We start from the raw sequence: 17,516 nt of genomic DNA, 5'->3' as shown, positions 1-17,516 counted from the left end.
ATATACGGAGTTTCACATAAAAGTTATAGTAGCTAATGCTACCCCAGATTCGTCAAACGTGTCCTATTATTAGGGATTATCAGTTTATATAAACCATAGAAAACAGTAGAGATTTAAATTTGAACATACAAATATATATATATAAGATCATCTTGAGCAACATAGGTCGCTAAGCACACATCTTGAGATCATATCTTCCTCCTGCAACTAAAATCAGATGCTGCTATCGAACCTTCAACCAGACAGTAAATATTCCACTAAATCTACTTATTAGTTAATAGATAAAACAATCAAGTCTGTACCAACATCCAAATTCATAAGTTTACTAACACCATCCATCTAGTTTCAATTATGAAGACAAAAATCCAAACGTTCCATAATCTAACCTAACAGCACTTTCTCTCACCACGAGAGTGCACAGCTTTTCAGTGTCAAACTGCACAGTATACAGCTAAATATGACACAGTATAGATAGGAGAGAAGGGACTTCCACAAAAACAACTAAAAACAAGAGTGGCCAGGAGTGATGCACGAGCAGCAGCTTCAGACAAACTCACCAGTCACCGCCTTTGTCATCCACGACGATTAATCGCACTCATCCATAGGGATGACATTTCGGCAGTTCACTTCTCATTTCTCAATAGCCCCAAAGATTATCTAAAAACAGACTGAGGGGCAGAACAGGGACATGAAGGCAAAATTCCCGAAATAAAATATTGAGCCACCAGAATAAACACAACAAGAAGGCAAGACTGATTCCATCATAATTAGCAGGACCCATAGATACCCCCAAAAAAAAAACAAAAAAAAAGAACGCAAAAAAAATCCAGAAACTCCTGCAAAAGATTTTTTTTGCAAAAAAAAAAAACAAAACTTTTTTTAGGATTCTCCTTCCGCAGTCTATCTTAAAGTTGTATCTCTTTTTTTTTTTCCTTTTCAAATTTTTTTTGGGTGTTTTATAATTTTATATATCTACTTTGTGAATGGTGCTTCATTCTGCGAGGCTCAGATTAAAAAAACTAAACTCACCAAGGTCGTTCCTTGTTCACATGTTCCCTTTCGGCACTTTCTGGATCTTATCAGCACGATCCTTGCATGAAATAGAGACTAGATCTAGGAGATCAATGAGAACTTGAACTTGCCCCATCCTTATCACTCTGCAATGGAACATTCATATCTCCAGAGGATGATCTTGATACAGTGACAGCATTAACATCTAATTGACCCTTTGGATGATCTTGATCAATAACCTTGTCGTCCAGTTTAACAGCTTGAATATGAGATGACAGTGCAGCAATAGTGGGAGACCTCGGAGATTGTGAGCCTGAAGCAGCAGTAGGAAACTGAACAGAAGCTGGCATTATCCATCTCATCCAATCATCACGTTTCCTGATTTTGTCACCCTGCAATAAGAGTATAATCGCAATCACTAACAGATTAACCACTCCAACAGTTTCAAAAATCTTGCTAGACTCTCAACACCGTCAGAATATAATCTCTGGCAGGCAATATGAGAGACGTAACATAAATTGGCAAGTGAATTACCTGTACTTCAACTTTAGTAGAAGACCTCACGGCATCTAATATTTGCTGAATGTTCTGTGTCAATTCCATAACCTGTAATCAAGTTCAGTTAATATTTTGATCAAGAACACTGTAATACGAATTTGAACCACAGCTTTGACTTGTTAATATTCATTAATATTCCACACTTCAACATGAAAAAAAGTGCAACCAGATATACATTCCATGAAATGAACCAGTCAAACTGTGGAAGATACGTTAAATTTTTTCACTAGTTCCATGTCTCACCAGACCGTAATACGAATTTGAACCACAGCTTTGACTTGTTAAAATTAATTAATATTCCACACTTCAACATGAAAAAAAGTGCAACCAGATATACATTCCATGAAATGAACCAGTCGAACTGTGGAAGATACGTTAAATTTTTTCACTAGTTCCATGTCTCACCAGCAACAGCTCATGAAACAAATAATTTGCAACCACAAGTACAACAGAAGACTTCATGAGACAAAATAAACCGTGTCTAAATGAAAGTTTTTAAGCTAATTATTGGAAAATATGTCTAAAACAATTAAACGGAGTCATTACAGGATTTATTCAAGGAAATAAAAATAAAAAGGTGGTTAAAAAGACATATCCAGAGAGTGTTGGGATTCGAGAGTATAAAGTGGTTGATGTGATAGTGAGAGAAAAAGTAACTCAAACTCAAGGATATAAGCACATTAATTTGGGGAATAACAAAATGACAAATCGAAAGATTATAATGTATATATATTATCTGTTTTCTTCAGCTTTCCCATTGACGTTCGGGGAGGTAATGCTGAAAATAGGCAATTGGAGTCACATGGGTAGATTTTGTGAGAGAAAAAGTAAAAAAGTGGGTAAAACAATAAAAACATGGGAAATTCCCAATAGTGACCTCGAACTTTTCAAGTTTCCCATTGGTGACCCTCGGTTTTTTTATTCCCATTGGTAACACTCAATCATTGTTCTAATTCCAAATGTGACCTTCTAAAGCGAAAAACCGTTAATTCCATTAACTCTCCGTTAAAACTAATGTTTGCCACACAAACCAAGATGCTTCTAGTCAATTTTGACGTCAAATTTGACCCTTAATGGCCAAAATGACACTCAATCCCTTAGCCGACCAATTTTTGGACATTGAAAACCAATTTAGACTTTATATTTGACCCTTAAAGGCTAAAATGAGTGCAAAAACTTCAACCGAGCAGTATTTGCAGCATGCAAACCTAGACAATTTTCAAGCACGCAAACCAACACATTTGTTCTAATGAAAAGTTAACAAAACTAACGATTTTTCACTCTATAAGGTCGCATTTGGTAAAAAAAACAATAATTGAGGGTTACTAGTGGGAATAAAAAAAAATGGGCCACCAATGGGAAACTCAAAAAGTTCGAGGTTACCATTGGGGATCTCCCTAAATACATCCAGAAAAGGAAAATTGAAAGAACATTAAAATGACTTCTAGTGTCATATAGAACACGCTACGTAGAGATTGATCAAATGTACTTGACGAGAGAGTAAGTGGTCGGACCATTTAGTAATAGGAGGGATGAGGCAATATTTTTGGGACAATTTTATAGGTAAATGGAACCATCTTTTACACAATCTTCCCTTCATAATATTAACCAGACTAAGGTCCTTTCTTTTTACTCTTCAAGAAAAAAGTAAAGTCAAACAACCTGTAATCCCAAGAGCTAAACAATAAGCACATACTCCAATATGAACCAGAACAACTTCCTTTCTTTCACTCTTCAGGAGAAAGTACACTACAACCACCCAAAATCACAAAACTAAGCAAAAATAACCTTATCCAAAGACTCTCATGCCTTTCTTGGCCAGATCGTCTAACAGGTAGGTGGAGTTGGTTAAGCGAGTGAATACCTTTTCCTGCAAGGCAAAGTTCATAAAAAAGCCGAGTCTTGATCACCGTGCATTAGCAACCCCCCCCCCAAAAAAAAAAAATAATAAATAAATAGATCTCTTACATGTCAATCTCAATATTATAAGCTTGTTGTCTCAAACTGTAAGTTATATGCATTGAATTCTGCATATTTCCAATAGTTTAAAAGAGTACAACTAAAAAGTATATCTATACATATCAAGAAATAAATGTTTTACCAGAGATTCCTAAAGATGCAAATAGAGTAGCGAAACAAGTATCTTGACCCTATAGTTGAACATGCTACCAAAATCTACATGAGATACAAGAAAGTTGCTTTTATGCAAAAGTAATGATCATATTGTATCATATCTTTTAATGATGATAAACCACAAGATCAATGACAAAACAGATGCAGAGAGCCTACAAGAGCTTGAAGACATGCAGAAAAATGTTACATGTTCCACCATCCTATGGCTCAAAAAACACAAGCTTAAGTCCTCAAATTACACCCTCCAACTTATTATGTAATATGAAAGATGTTAGTGTCTCCCCAAGTCTTCTCTACTGTACATTTAGACAACTCTACAAACTTTTCAGCAGCGTCATCCCCATCTTACAATACTACTCCTATCTCACCCTCAGTCCACCCGAAATCAGCTCCAGGTGCAACAGCCCCTCTAAACAGTCATCGTCTCCAGTCACAGAAAAAGATATGGGTAAGTAATTTCCATTTAGTGCAACACTACAATTGACAAAACCACAAAACAAGAAATTTCATACTTATAGGCTCATAGAAATCTAAAAGCAATTTCACAAGGCGACAAATTAAGGTTGTAAAATGGAGACATAACTAATAGCCGGAGATAAAGATTTCCCCATTCCCTTGCAGCTTCAATCCCAATTATTATGTACCCATACACTCCAATTTCACAAAAGGTAATAAAAAAACCAGTATATCTTGTAAACATAGTTCATCACTCTTCCAAAAACTTTTCTCCTATAAATAGAGAGGAGTTCACTACATGAAAAAAAAAAGAGTTGTTGTCTTATTTAACAATGCTCCCTCTGACCTTACAATTGCCTCCAAATTTATTTGCACATTTTCCTTTTATGTATTCTTGTTCCACCTCCACATTTTCCTTACTTTTTCCCTGTCCAACCCTGCATTATCCCTATCTATCAACACTGCTCAATGTCTAACCAAAAGCAAGCATGAGAGATATACAGAGGCAGCATGACTTTTAAGCCATGGGCCTTATCTGATACTGGGAAGGAGAAAACCAAACTACTACTGCTGCTTTTATTACTTATTAAAACAGTCTCATTAGGCTTATCCATACACTATAACCCTGAATGCGCAATGCTACAATAACTTCCAATTATAACCCCAATTGGCCAACTATACTCTTCTAGGTTAACATTACATGTCAAGCATCATATGGAAATGCAGCTATGTTGCTCGGACTATTCATTTCACCTCAAGTACCCGTGTCGGATCCTCGACACTCAGGACATGGGTGGGACTCTTGGACACTTTGTTTTGGGCTAAAAAATAGAAAAAATTCCAAAAAATAGCCGAGTCGGACACTTGGACACGTACCCGAGTCGGACATGGGTACCCGAGTCTGAGCAACATAGAAATGCAGCCAAGAAAGCTCCGATTCTATAGTGAGAATTTAGCACTTATTATTTTTTATGACTTGGAGGCTTTGGCATCTCGGGCCAAAATAAATCATCAATGAACAGGGGTAACCAGCAGAAAAGTACTATGATATGAGAAAAAGGAACTAGTGGTTAAGGGAGCAGCCTTGATAATTAGGATTTTAAAGAGCCTTCTAAGATGGCCCATCCCTCCATGGACACTTCGATCTCTTAGAGAGATATATCAGCATGAACTACAGCTGGAAAAGTGAAAAGGCTGAGGATATTGAGACAGGTGGTTTGGTGGGAAACACCAAAGAAAGTTATACTGTAGATATTTGAACTCAGATTAGGATATTTATTGAGATGTGAAAGCACGTGTTAGGATGTGTGAAATAGTAATGGAGGATTTCCTAACTACAATAATACTCTGCATTAAGTCCTTCACAAAAGTAATACATGATCTATCAAGCATGTGATATCTTGGTGCAAGTTGTTTGCAGATGATACTATAATTTTAGAGAGGGCTAGAGATGGGGTAACTGATAAATTAAAGCGAAGGAGGCTAAGTCGAATGACAAACTAAGTACATGGAGTTCAATTTTAGTATGAAATTAAATACTAAGGAGTTGTAAATAAGTGAATGCTTTAAGTTCATTTGGCCAATTTCATGAACGGAGAAAAAGATCAATACATGAGAGATGCAGTTAGGGTGGATATTGAGGTATTGTGCAACCATAATGTACCTCCAAGATTGAAATGAAAACCTATAGGACTTCTACTAGACTAGTATTAATATATGTATGCTCAAAGTGTTTGACATTTACAAGGATCATATTAAGTAATTGGGGGTGGTGTTGATTCGCATGTTTAATAAATGTGTAGGAAAGCCTTGAGACTTAAGGAGAGAGAGTTTGGAATGAAGATAATCAGAAGTGGTCCAAGTATGAGAAGTTATAAGATTGATTGCTTGGTTTAGGCAACAGTGTAGTTGAATGGCATGTTTTTGCAACAGAAGTAAAAACAGAAGTACCAGAACAGGGGGAAAAACAAACTGGACACTTGTCATCGGGTAAAGAGAATGCTATGAAGTTCATCTGAGTGTAACATCATATGCAAGCTGCAAGCTTCTATTTTTGACGAGTTCACAACTTGCAATCACTGTATAAATGCACTTTTTTTTAAACCAAACACACAGAGCTCTTGATAGCAATGTACTTAAAAAAAAAACAATACCCACATGACTTATATCCAGCAAATCGTAGAAATAATAAAATTTGGAATAATAAAGATTAATTGGAGTTAAATGGACCACATGACATCATTTGCAGCTAAAAGGTACGAGGGACCCACCAGACCATCAATTGGGTTGGTTAAGCACAATAACTCCTCCTTAAACCTCCGCCCTTTATTTGGAAACAAACCAAAGATGAAAGATGCTAAAATATTTGACTACTTACAAAAAATATGGAGTAACCAAAATTGATCATTGAAATTAGATAAGTTGAGACGGAGTATAAGAGGGAAGAACACCAAGACAAAACTTCTACAATGCATACCGTACCTGACCCATCCAATTTATTCTAGAAACTTTAGCACAATAATTTTCATACACCACAAGATGCTAAATTTACAATAAAAGTGTACAAACTGGGAACCAAAAATCGAACAAAGCAAACTCTAAACATAATACATTTCATGGCAAAAAAAAAAACCCAAATGAATCATACATCAGACTAATACCTTTTTGAAGTTTGCGACAAGTGTCATAGGAACCCAACCATGTCCATCCATATTCTGCCTCAGATACGTGTCTTTGATTAAATTTTCATTACTACCACAAAAAAGAAAATGTAAAAGTGATCAAATTAAAGATCACATTATTTCTACAAGGAAAACTAAACTTCCAGAATAAATACCTGAAGTAATATTCAATCTGAGTCATTATTCTCAAAGGATCTGGACCAGTGTGGAGAAACACGGGAGGTGGAACAGTTGGAACAATTGGAGCAGATGGAACAAAAGTCATGGAAGGCAAATAAAAATCTACCACTAAAAAAGGCATGAAAATTCAAATTAGTTACATGTCTACCACCAATATAAAAATCTTCTAAGTTAACTTTAAACTTATGCAACGTACATGGGTTTATAAAAGTCGGTCGCATAGGAGGAGCAGCAAAGGGAGCGGCAACACCAGCAGGTGGGGGTCTGACATAGGCCCGAGGAGAAACTCTTTGCGCATCTCTTCCATTGAAACTCCGCTGATGGTTCCAATCATGATTCCCACGATCTTGATCGCCTCGTCTCCCCCCATAATTTTGATGTGCCCCATCTCCACGTGAATGTGACCCACCACCTCCCCTCCTAAATGAGTTACGTGGTTGAGGATGATCACCACTCGCATTCCGTGACCCTGACTCCCTATTACCATGGTTTTGAATGGTTTCCCTACCAAAACTGTCAGAACCACCACCAAAATTGGGTTTAGGGGAACTATGATTATAATTATGTGAACCTTCCGAAGGCGATGAAGGCTGATGAGAAGTGCCACCATTAGTCTGTGGGTTGCCACCACCATCACGCTTCATTGACTTTTGTCGTGTTGGCCGTCCATGGTTTGGCATAGAATTATGGTTTAAATTACTACTTGTTGGCTTTGGAGAAGTTGAAGAAGATTGAGACTGTGACTGTACTGATGACGCTACTGACTGTGATGATGATTCGGTTCCAGTTACCTAGGACAATTTCCACCATCACAACCACATCATGAACAAATAAAACTACAAATTTACAAAAAAAAATAATAACCAGAACAACAAAAATAACCACAATAATATACAAGTAACACATATAACATCGCACAGTATCATCACAAACCAAAAATCAACAAAAATATGGAAAGTACCTTATAACATCAATAAGCCAAAAACTTTTGTTCTTCTGTACAAAAATCCATTAAACTCCACTAATATCACCATTAAAATAAAAATCGAAACTCGAGAAGAGAAAAGAATTACATAAAACCCCAAACGACGTCCTTCACAGTCAACAACATCAATAAATCAAGTTATCATTCTTTAAACCAAAAACATATGCAATCCAGATTATGTCACTCTATCATAACATAGCAACATCAAAACATCATGCTAAATTAAATTCTATCATATAAAATATAAACCCAATTATATGAATTTAAAAAAAAAACTTTCCCAGATCACATGATCTACGGATCACAAAACTGAGCCAATAAAATCAACAAGAGGAAAGAATCAAGATAACAAACCTGAGAAGAAGAAATAGATCCAGTATCAGCGAGAATTTTAGAGGAATCAGAAGAAGAAGGCTTAGGAGAAGCTTTGGTAGACTCAGAGAGAGCAGGCCAAGCTTCAGCAGGTCCCATAACAACTGGGCCAGGTCCACCATTATCGACCGCAACATTAGTGGGCTTCTTATTCCACGCGAGCTTTTTGGCACCCGCATTACCCCCGTTCTCGGAAGTTTCCGCCGGAATTTCTGCCACCATCGCCGGAAAACTGTTTCCTCCTCCTGAAGCCGACGGAGAAATCGGAGCTCCGATTGATTCGGATTCCGGCCCACGAACAATCTGGGCCCACGGCGGCGACCCGGTCCTACCCAAGGAGAGAGAACGTGGCGATAAAGTGGCGGCGGAAGAAGAGAGAGAAGATGAAGGATTGCTGTTAGCTGTCGCTGCCATCAAAAATTTGGAATTGATGAAGCTAAAAAAAATAAAAAGTTAGGGTTTGAGAATCAGATAAAACGAAAAATTAGGGTTCAAATTTATATAGTTTTGGAAATGATTTCGATGCAATTGGGGGAAAATAATCCGATAGAAGGTAGTAGAAGAAAAGAAAAGGCTTCTTTAATCTCTATTTTGCCTCTTCTTCTCTTCTCTTCTCTTCTTCTTCTCTCCTGAGTCCTGAAGAGTCCTGAGTGTGTCTCTCTTTTCCTTTTTCTTTTTTGTTGGTATGTTGTGCTCTGGTTTTTTTCTTTTTAATTGCTTGTGGCCGAAATTGCCCTTGTTGTTTCCTTGTAAAGGTGGGGAATATCAATGAGCTTTTTTTGTTTGGTGTTTTTTTTGGATACCTAATTGTAATTCAACTTTATTCTAAATAACAAACGACCAAGAAATAGGTCAAAGTAGTACTCCTTTGTTTTATTTATTTAACACAATATCATCACAATTTCTTTTTCCTCTCTTATTGCTACATCGTCAACATTATATCTTCACCTATATGTCAACATGATGTTAAAATCAATCATCAATCTATATATCTATATAAAGCTGGGTACATAAATCCTATGTGTCATCCTCACAATTAATTCGCCAAATGTCAAATTCTCATGCCTTCTCACAATCCATATGCCACGTGTAAATTGGAGGAAATCGATCTATTGCTTATGTGTCGTTTGCATATTACTTTAAGGCGTGTGCCATAATATTTAAAGCTAGGAAAGAATATTAAGTAAATCAATTACAATCCTCTTATTAGGAAAGAGTATTATAATCATCCTTAAATCAACCAAATAAACATATACAAGATTTATGTACAAGAATTAAGGAAATTTGGTTGGAAGATTTATTTGTTACCATCTTTAAATCATTTGCTCCATCAATACAAAAATCATAATACTACACGTGATGAGTTCATGTCCATCAGTCTCAAATGATCATAAAATATTATTATACCATTTAATTTGCTGAGTTCATTGCTCCATCAATACAAAAATCATAATACATTGATCCATTGCATCGATTAATATAACGTCACTTAAACAAAAGGGGGAAAATGGTACATTTTAAGTTATAAATGATTTATTATCTACAAAGTTATATAGTAGATGCAGGTAGAAAGACTTTAATTTTAAACAAAAAATAAGATTAACAACTTAGTTACATAAAATTAGGGTGTAATTTTTTGGACCATGTTTTTTAAAACATTTCATTAGGCAAATATATATAGAGAATTTGACCAATCCAAATTTGTATGATGACCAAGAATGAAATTATGATATCTACACTAAATTTAAGGAAAGTTTAGAAAAATATTTTCTCCAAGTATTGAAACAATAAATGAAGTGTCACTATTTCAAGCAAACATTTAAAAGTATGATTAATTTATTTTATCTAAAAGCAAAATTTATTTTAGCCACGTGAAGAGAATAGAGATTTTTTTTAAAAAATCAGTAACTTGAGCAATGAAAAATGAAACTATTTCCAAAATTAGGGCCTGTTCTCCCTAGCTTATTTTCAGTTCAGTTCAATTCAGTTCAGATCAGTTCAGTTCAGTTCAGCTCTTGAAATTACTTTTACTCTCACATATCACTATTCATTTCAGTTCAGTTCAATTCAATTCAGTTCACATCAGTTCAGTTCAGTTCAGATCAGTTCAGTTCAGTTCAGTTCAGATCAGTTCAGTTTAGTTCAATTCAGTTCAGTTCAGATCAGTTCAGTCCAGCTGTTTTATGCCGAAGAGAACAGGCCCTTATATTACATCTTTAATTATTAGTTATTACCATGATATTGTTGTACGATATAACAAGGATATAACACTATTATATTACCTTTGCGAGCACTAAAAAGTTTCCATATAACATTGTTAGTAAATGCTCCAGGATCGTTGACATTGTAAAATATAACATGGATATAACATGAATGTCATAAGTCATAGTTCAACACATGGGTTGCAAGCTAATTTTCGAGTATTCTAAATACAAGATCATAAAGTTTAAATCACTAGCTAATATTTTTATTTTTAGCTGTAATTTTTACAATTTTTGAAATTTGAAATTCAAAATTGAAATAAGACTTTGAATTTTTTTTCTTTTTTTGGAAATGATCTCAGTTATCTATCTATATTTTTCAGAAAATTGTTAAAAAGAAAATCATATGTCACCATTTATTTATTTTTCACGTTTTTTAATAAAACACTATTAAAAAACGCAATCAAATCACTACGATTTCTTGCTAAAAATTTATCAATTACATCATATTATGCATAAATCTTTTAATAACTAAAAATTATATTATATGTTTATATCGGAATAACTTGCAATACTAGATAGTATATTTATATAAGTTATGAAAATCGCGTAGTTAACATTCATTGTATAATATAATCCATACATCTTTAAACCATGACTGTATAATGTACTGGTCAAGAGGCAATTTTAATTATTCTCAATACAAGAATATTGATTGAACACAAGCTAAGTAATCATTACAACAACAAACACTTCTCCCTAAAATTGTAACTATTCAACGTACCAGGTTTTAATTATTCTTAACACAAGATTATAAAATTTAAATCACAAGTTATTAGTTTTACAATTTAGATAGAATTGTTCTAATGTAGTTCTCAAAGTCGAAAAGCACGGACAGTAGAGTCAATAAAATTGATGGAAATATGTAAAAAGTATTTTATATTGCCAGTTTAAAAGTATGAGCAAAATTTTCAGATATCAAGGCCATTTAAAAAAAATCATAACTATATAACATACGGATCATAGCCACATTTAATACTCTCGATACAAGATCATAAAATTTAAAACACATGTTATTGGTTTTAAATTTATATGGAATTATCTCATGAGTTCTTAAAGTCTAAAAGCATTGACTATAATCATTGAAATTGATAATAATATGTCAAAAGTATTTCATACCAATTCAAAAGTATTGAACAATTTTTTTTCTTTTATGTAAGTAAATAATCATGAATTCAACCATTGATTTTCTATAGCTGACCACTCATACTTTAGAAAACCTGTATATGAGAATAGCAAATTAAAATTTACTAATTTAAACTTATATGTATGTTTCATTTTTTATATTCTTAATTTTATATTATCATTTTTATAGATTAACGGATTAAATACTTCCACCATGATTTTAGGTGAGATAATATAAAATCTTAAATTTATTAAAACAAAAACTTCCCGTGCAAGTGGCACAAGTCTAAAACCGATTTTAAAATGTATTCTTAATACACGATATTATTATAAAAACTTTAAATCACGAGCTAATATTCAAACTATAATTTTACGAAACCATCCTAAAAATATTAAATTTATAAAACAAAAAACTTCATGTGCATGTTGATGTGTTTTTTGTTTCATAATGTATTTATCACAATTATAAGATTTTCAAACTTTAAAATGCTGTAACAAATATCGTGATATATAATTTTATATTTTATAATCTTTCAACTTTAAATACTTGGATTCTAATAATTATGAATTAGATAAATTGGAATAAAAACACTACTTAATAAACAAAATTCAACACATAGATTATGTACGGGAACAAATCATATCTATATAAAACCTCCCGTGCATTTTGCACGGGTTAAAAGCTAGTATATATATAAAGGAGGAACTTTTCGGGAGCATAGAGCGCGCCACCTAGGATTGTCACGTCATCTTATTAATTTACAAATAATAAAATATAGATAATAAAATATAGAGATAATATAGATAATAAAATTTAGAGATAATAAAAATTATTGCCACATCATCTTATTAATTTACAAATAATAAAATTTAGAGACGTCATCTTATTAATTTATAGATAATAAAATTTAGAGATAATGTAGATAATAAAATTTAGAGATAATAAAAATTTAGAGAGATAATAAAATTTAGAGATAATGATGTCATCTTATTAATTTATAGATAATAAAATTTAGAGTTTGAGAGATAATAAAATTTAGAGATAAGTTTGAGAGATAAGACTTTATCTATTTCAATATTTTTTATTTTTTTTATTAGAAATATAAAACATATTTTCATATTATTTCAATTATTTTTTTCTGTTTGCGTTGCAATTGCTAAGAAATATCTACTACAACAATATATTCAAATGATGAGAATCGAATTTGTTTCAATTGGAAAAAAAAAAATCAAAGGAAACCTCATCAAAAATATCTCATGGTCATATCCCAAATAAATTATCTAATTGCAACGTCATCTTATTAATTTAGAGATAATAAAATTTAGAGTTTGAGAGATCATAAAATTTAGAGTTTGAGAGATAAGAGTTTATCACTCTATGGCTATGATTCACTCTACTATAAATATGCATGTTTAGCTAACAATTGACCATTTCCATATACTTACAACACTACAACTTACAACAATGGCTCACCAATATTCTGATCCAAACTTATCACGAGAAGCAAGAAAAAGACGTCGAACGATAATTAACCCAGAATTTATTCAAGGTTATACTCTTTCATACCTATAATGGTATGAATTTTACTAGCTTTATGAATCAACTATGCAAATCAAATCTCTTATGCAATTTCATAGCAATAATCCATCTAACTATTAACATAAAGTAAAGGTAATATTGACAATTAAAGTTGTTGTTTTTTTTTACTAAAAGTTGGTTGGTCCAAATAGATAATTAAAACTGCCCAAAGTGGTGATTATTGCAGTGGAAAAGGAACAAATGAAGTATGTAAATCAAATCGTGTTGAAAAATCTCATTTTACAGTCACACAAAATCAATAATGTTAAGAAAAAATAACAAAAAAAAATATAAAAAACAACCCGTGCAACGCACGGGCTTCAAAACTAGTATATATATATATATATATATATAAAGGATCTTGTGAAATTTGAAAACCACAATTAATCTGAAAACATCTATGATACAATGTCTGATATCAACTAGGCAAAGCCCTAATTTTCCTCGATTACAACCTACAATTCTACATCTCTCTCTAAATCCATCCATTTTACTTCTCTTTGACAAATCACACCAAACAATTTCTAATCTCCAGCATCAAATTACTTCCATAGATTTTTATTGATAGTTAATTTGCTTTTTCTTTATCAAGCATTTGTTGTTGTGAAATTCGTTGAATGTTATTGCAAGTGTTGATAAATCGAGTTATTGTTGTTTTGATATTTTTTTTATACTTACCTTATAAGTGGAGGAAGTTACTCTTATAGACTATAGCATATAAAGTTACCCTAAAAGTGCTAAAAGTTACCCTTGAAATATATATAAAATTACACTAAAATTGCTAAAAGTTACCCTAAAAATGGTAAAAGTTACCCTAAAACTGGTAATAGTTACTCTTATAATAAATAAAGTTATCCTTGAAATATATAGAACTACCCTTAATATAATAAAGTTATCCCAAAACTGGCAAAAGTTACCCTAAAAGTGTTAAAAGTTACCCTTATTTTCAGTTTTCAGATTAAGAGCTATTTTCAGCGGATCTGTATATATATATATATATATATATATATATATATATATATATATATATTCAAATTGTTTCTAATGGAACATAAGTTTTGAAGTATATATAAGAGTCATAGTGGTTTTGCCTAATTCATTATCGCTATTTATTATTATAAATCCTACGCTATTATTATATTTTTCGAAAGTGGTGTTATTATGATATTAAACTCGTGCAATACACAAACTAAAAAAAATAGTTGTATAAACATGTTATTGTTATAACATTATACTCATATGTCTACTAAAATGTGTAATATATAGTTGCTATGATATTATAGTATTATTCTCATTATACCTTTATTATCTTTGTTTGCTTTTATAGTCTTATTCACATGTTTTTTTTTTTGCTCCAAATGAGGTACAAAGATACCAAGATAAAGAAAAGCTCACTAAATGAAAAAGAAACAACAAAAACAACAGAAACAAAACGAAATAAAAATAAGCCTACTGGTCAACTAGGGAGGCAGAAGACGAGGGATTGAAACCCCTTGGAGATCTTCCTGGAGGATGGGGCGAAGCCCCGATGGTGCCGACGAATGAAGGATGGTGGGGAGGAGCTGGGAAACTCCGAGGTTGGCCAGCCAATCAGCAGCCCTATTTCCCTCTCCATAGACATGGATAATCTTTACTTCCCATGATTCTTGATGAATCAAATAAAGGCATCTGTTTAGCAAGTGGGTACACTCATTGCGCCCAGCAGCCTTGTTTTGTATCATTTGCACGCAAGCCAGATTATCAAGTTGGATTATGAGCTTGCTTACTTTAAGTTCCTGAGCCAACTCCAATCCCTTTAAGAGAGCCATGACTTCCGCCTTAAAGGAGTTGCAGTGGCCAAAATTCAATGAAAGCGCTGAGATAAGACCTCCGCAGTGGTCACGAATGATGGCGCCACCCCCAGCAGGTCCGGGGGATCCTTTAGCTGCGCCGTCAGTATTGAGGACATACCAGTCCATAGGAGGATGTTTCCAAGCTACACCCATTTCTTCTTTACCGTTAGCAGACCTAGGCTTCCTGAACAAAGCTAGCTTTCTATCAATTGCTCGGCGTGCTTCATTATAACGTACATGGATGAAGCCTCCAATATCTTGAGGAACCTCTTGGCTACGCCCAAACACAATGGAATTCCTCCATTTCCAAATCCACCATAACGCTACACAAAATAAAGTCACCCAGATCATGTGGCCATCTTCCTCATTATGCTTAAGATTGGTAAGGAGCCATTGCTTTAATGGTTGTTCATAGAATGCCTTCGTATCTGCCGGACCCCCAAGTTTCGACCCCATCCGTGCAGTCGCACAATCACGTAGGATATGCAGACTGGACTCCTCCTCCGCTCCACATACAAAGCAGCTGGGGTCATCTGTAAGCTGCCGCTTAAAACGCATTGAATTACACATGATTTTATCATGCCCTACTGTCCATAAGAACGCGCGAACTCGCTGTTGAACTGGAGCAGACCATATCAGGTCCCAATAATCATCGTCAATAGAGTCACTTATGTTCTGCATAAGGCTCAGCGTGGACCGAATAGTGAATCTCCCTTGTTTACCTTTTCGCCAAAAAATTAAGTCACCATGATCTTCACTATCGCGAAGCTCGAAGGATTGAATTCTTTTAAGTACATCTAGGGGGAGGTAATCCACAAAGTGCTCCCATCTCCAACCGAGTACCGAGTCCCACATCTCAGCAACTGTTGCACCCAACAATGCTTCAGGGATAGGATGTGTAGCTAACGAAGATAGTCTTATTCACATGTTAAAGATGAAGAATAACACCATTGCTCCCCGCTTCCCTTATATAATAGAGATCTATTATGGCAATAGGAGTGGGACTTTTTTAAAAAAAAAACAATAAATGAAAAGATACTTTCTAAATGAAACACTTATTCTAAAAAGCTCTCACATGAAAAAGAGGAATATTTCACTTATTTAGAACGGAGTAAGAAAAAAAATACAACAAAAAGAAAAATGTGGAAATTTACAACACAATCAGTTACTTTCCTTTCATGTAAATTTTAGAAAAATCTAAAAGTCCCTAATTTAGTGGTATAAATTAATTAATAATTTAAAAATCTCAAATTTATTTGATGTGATTAGCCATTAATTTAATTTTTTACATGTTTTCGCCCGCATCGCGTACATATAAGACTAGTTTCAATTAATATAAGTGTAACACCCCCAAATTTCTCTCTTTTTGAATAATATATTTTAATATAAAACACTTGAGAAACTTGAGAGTATTACCGCCACGTGATAACGTTAAAGGCTTTAATACTAACTACTAACCGAACTTTAAACTAATGCAGCGGAATAACTGAACTAACTTCTCTTTATAAATATAATCTTTATTGTACAACTATATAACAATAGAAATAAAGAAAATAAAATAACAAGTCATTGACTAATTATGATTCCTCACTAGCTCCCCAATATGAAGTATGCATCAACCTGTAAATCTGCTCACCAAAAGGGTCATCACAGGGACAAAACCATAAAACAAAACAAAACAAAATGCGTGTCAGTAAAAATACCGAGTACATGTATATGCGGAAATTTAAATACTTTACTAAACATTCAAAATACTCATATAAACCTTCCTTGGATACTTGAAATAATTTGTATAAACTCCTTGGATACTTGTATAATATAAAGTATATAACCTTATAAAAATCCTTTTTCCTTGCCTAGGTACCTTGCCTAAAGTGTGCACACCCCCCAAGTTTAGTATTCCTTACTGAGTCTATTACGAGGGGAACTACCTTGTCCACATGACTTATACAAAAAGTACATGGGTAAATAAAATAATAGCTACCGTTCTTGCTAATAAAATAACAAGCCGTGGCCTCTTTATAATTGTGATCATAAAAGATCATATAACTAATAAAATCTTTCGGAAACAATCCTCCTTAAAAATAATAATAATTCTTGTATAAAACTTTAGCCATATAAAGGCATATAAAATAACGTCTTCATAAAATCATCTTAGAAATTTTCAATGATATATGAAATAATAAATTTATGACGATAGCAACGAGCATGACAAATAACCTGATTCTTTTTTTCTTTGCAGGGATACTAAGTTGACGAAAGTCATGGGATTGAAATTGTAATACTTACTACCTCCAGTTCAATACCGACGAACCAATTAACAAATAACTCATGAGATGAAAC

At 33.5% G+C, this 17,516-nt stretch overlaps 1 protein-coding gene across 1 annotated transcript; it reads right to left on the bottom strand.

Moving 5' to 3' along the window:
* Positions 1-252: 252 nt before the first annotated feature.
* Positions 253-9,288, bottom strand: LOC104895557 (la-related protein 1C). The gene is made up of 6 exons (XM_057395385.1): positions 8,359-9,288; positions 7,216-7,810; positions 6,995-7,127; positions 6,819-6,909; positions 1,546-1,617; positions 253-1,403 (listed from the first exon to the last, which is right to left on the bottom strand). Exons 1-6 carry the CDS (start codon positions 8,788-8,790, stop codon positions 1,122-1,124), a joined length of 1,605 nt encoding a protein of 534 aa, XP_057251368.1. The 5' UTR covers positions 8,791-9,288; the 3' UTR covers positions 253-1,121.
* Positions 9,289-17,516: the final 8,228 nt, after the last annotated feature.

The sequence above is a fragment of the Beta vulgaris genome, chromosome 6 (genome assembly GCF_026745355.1).
Source record: "Beta vulgaris subsp. vulgaris cultivar EL10 chromosome 6, EL10.2, whole genome shotgun sequence".
Classification (NCBI taxonomy): Eukaryota; Viridiplantae; Streptophyta; class Magnoliopsida; order Caryophyllales; family Amaranthaceae; genus Beta; species Beta vulgaris.
This window is presented reverse-complemented; position numbering and strand designations above follow the sequence as displayed.

Coding starts and splice junctions, on each gene's coding strand:
- LOC104895557 (XM_057395385.1), bottom strand. CDS start 8,790: ATGGCAGCGACAGCTAACAGCAATCCTTCATCTTCTCTCTCTTCTTCC. Junction 7,128..7,215: donor ACCGACTTTTATAAACCCAT/GTACGTTGCATA, acceptor TGCCTTTTTTAG/TGGTAGATTTTTATTTGCCT. Junction 1,404..1,545: donor CTACTAAAGTTGAAGTACAG/GTAATTCACTTG, acceptor CTCTTATTGCAG/GGTGACAAAATCAGGAAACG.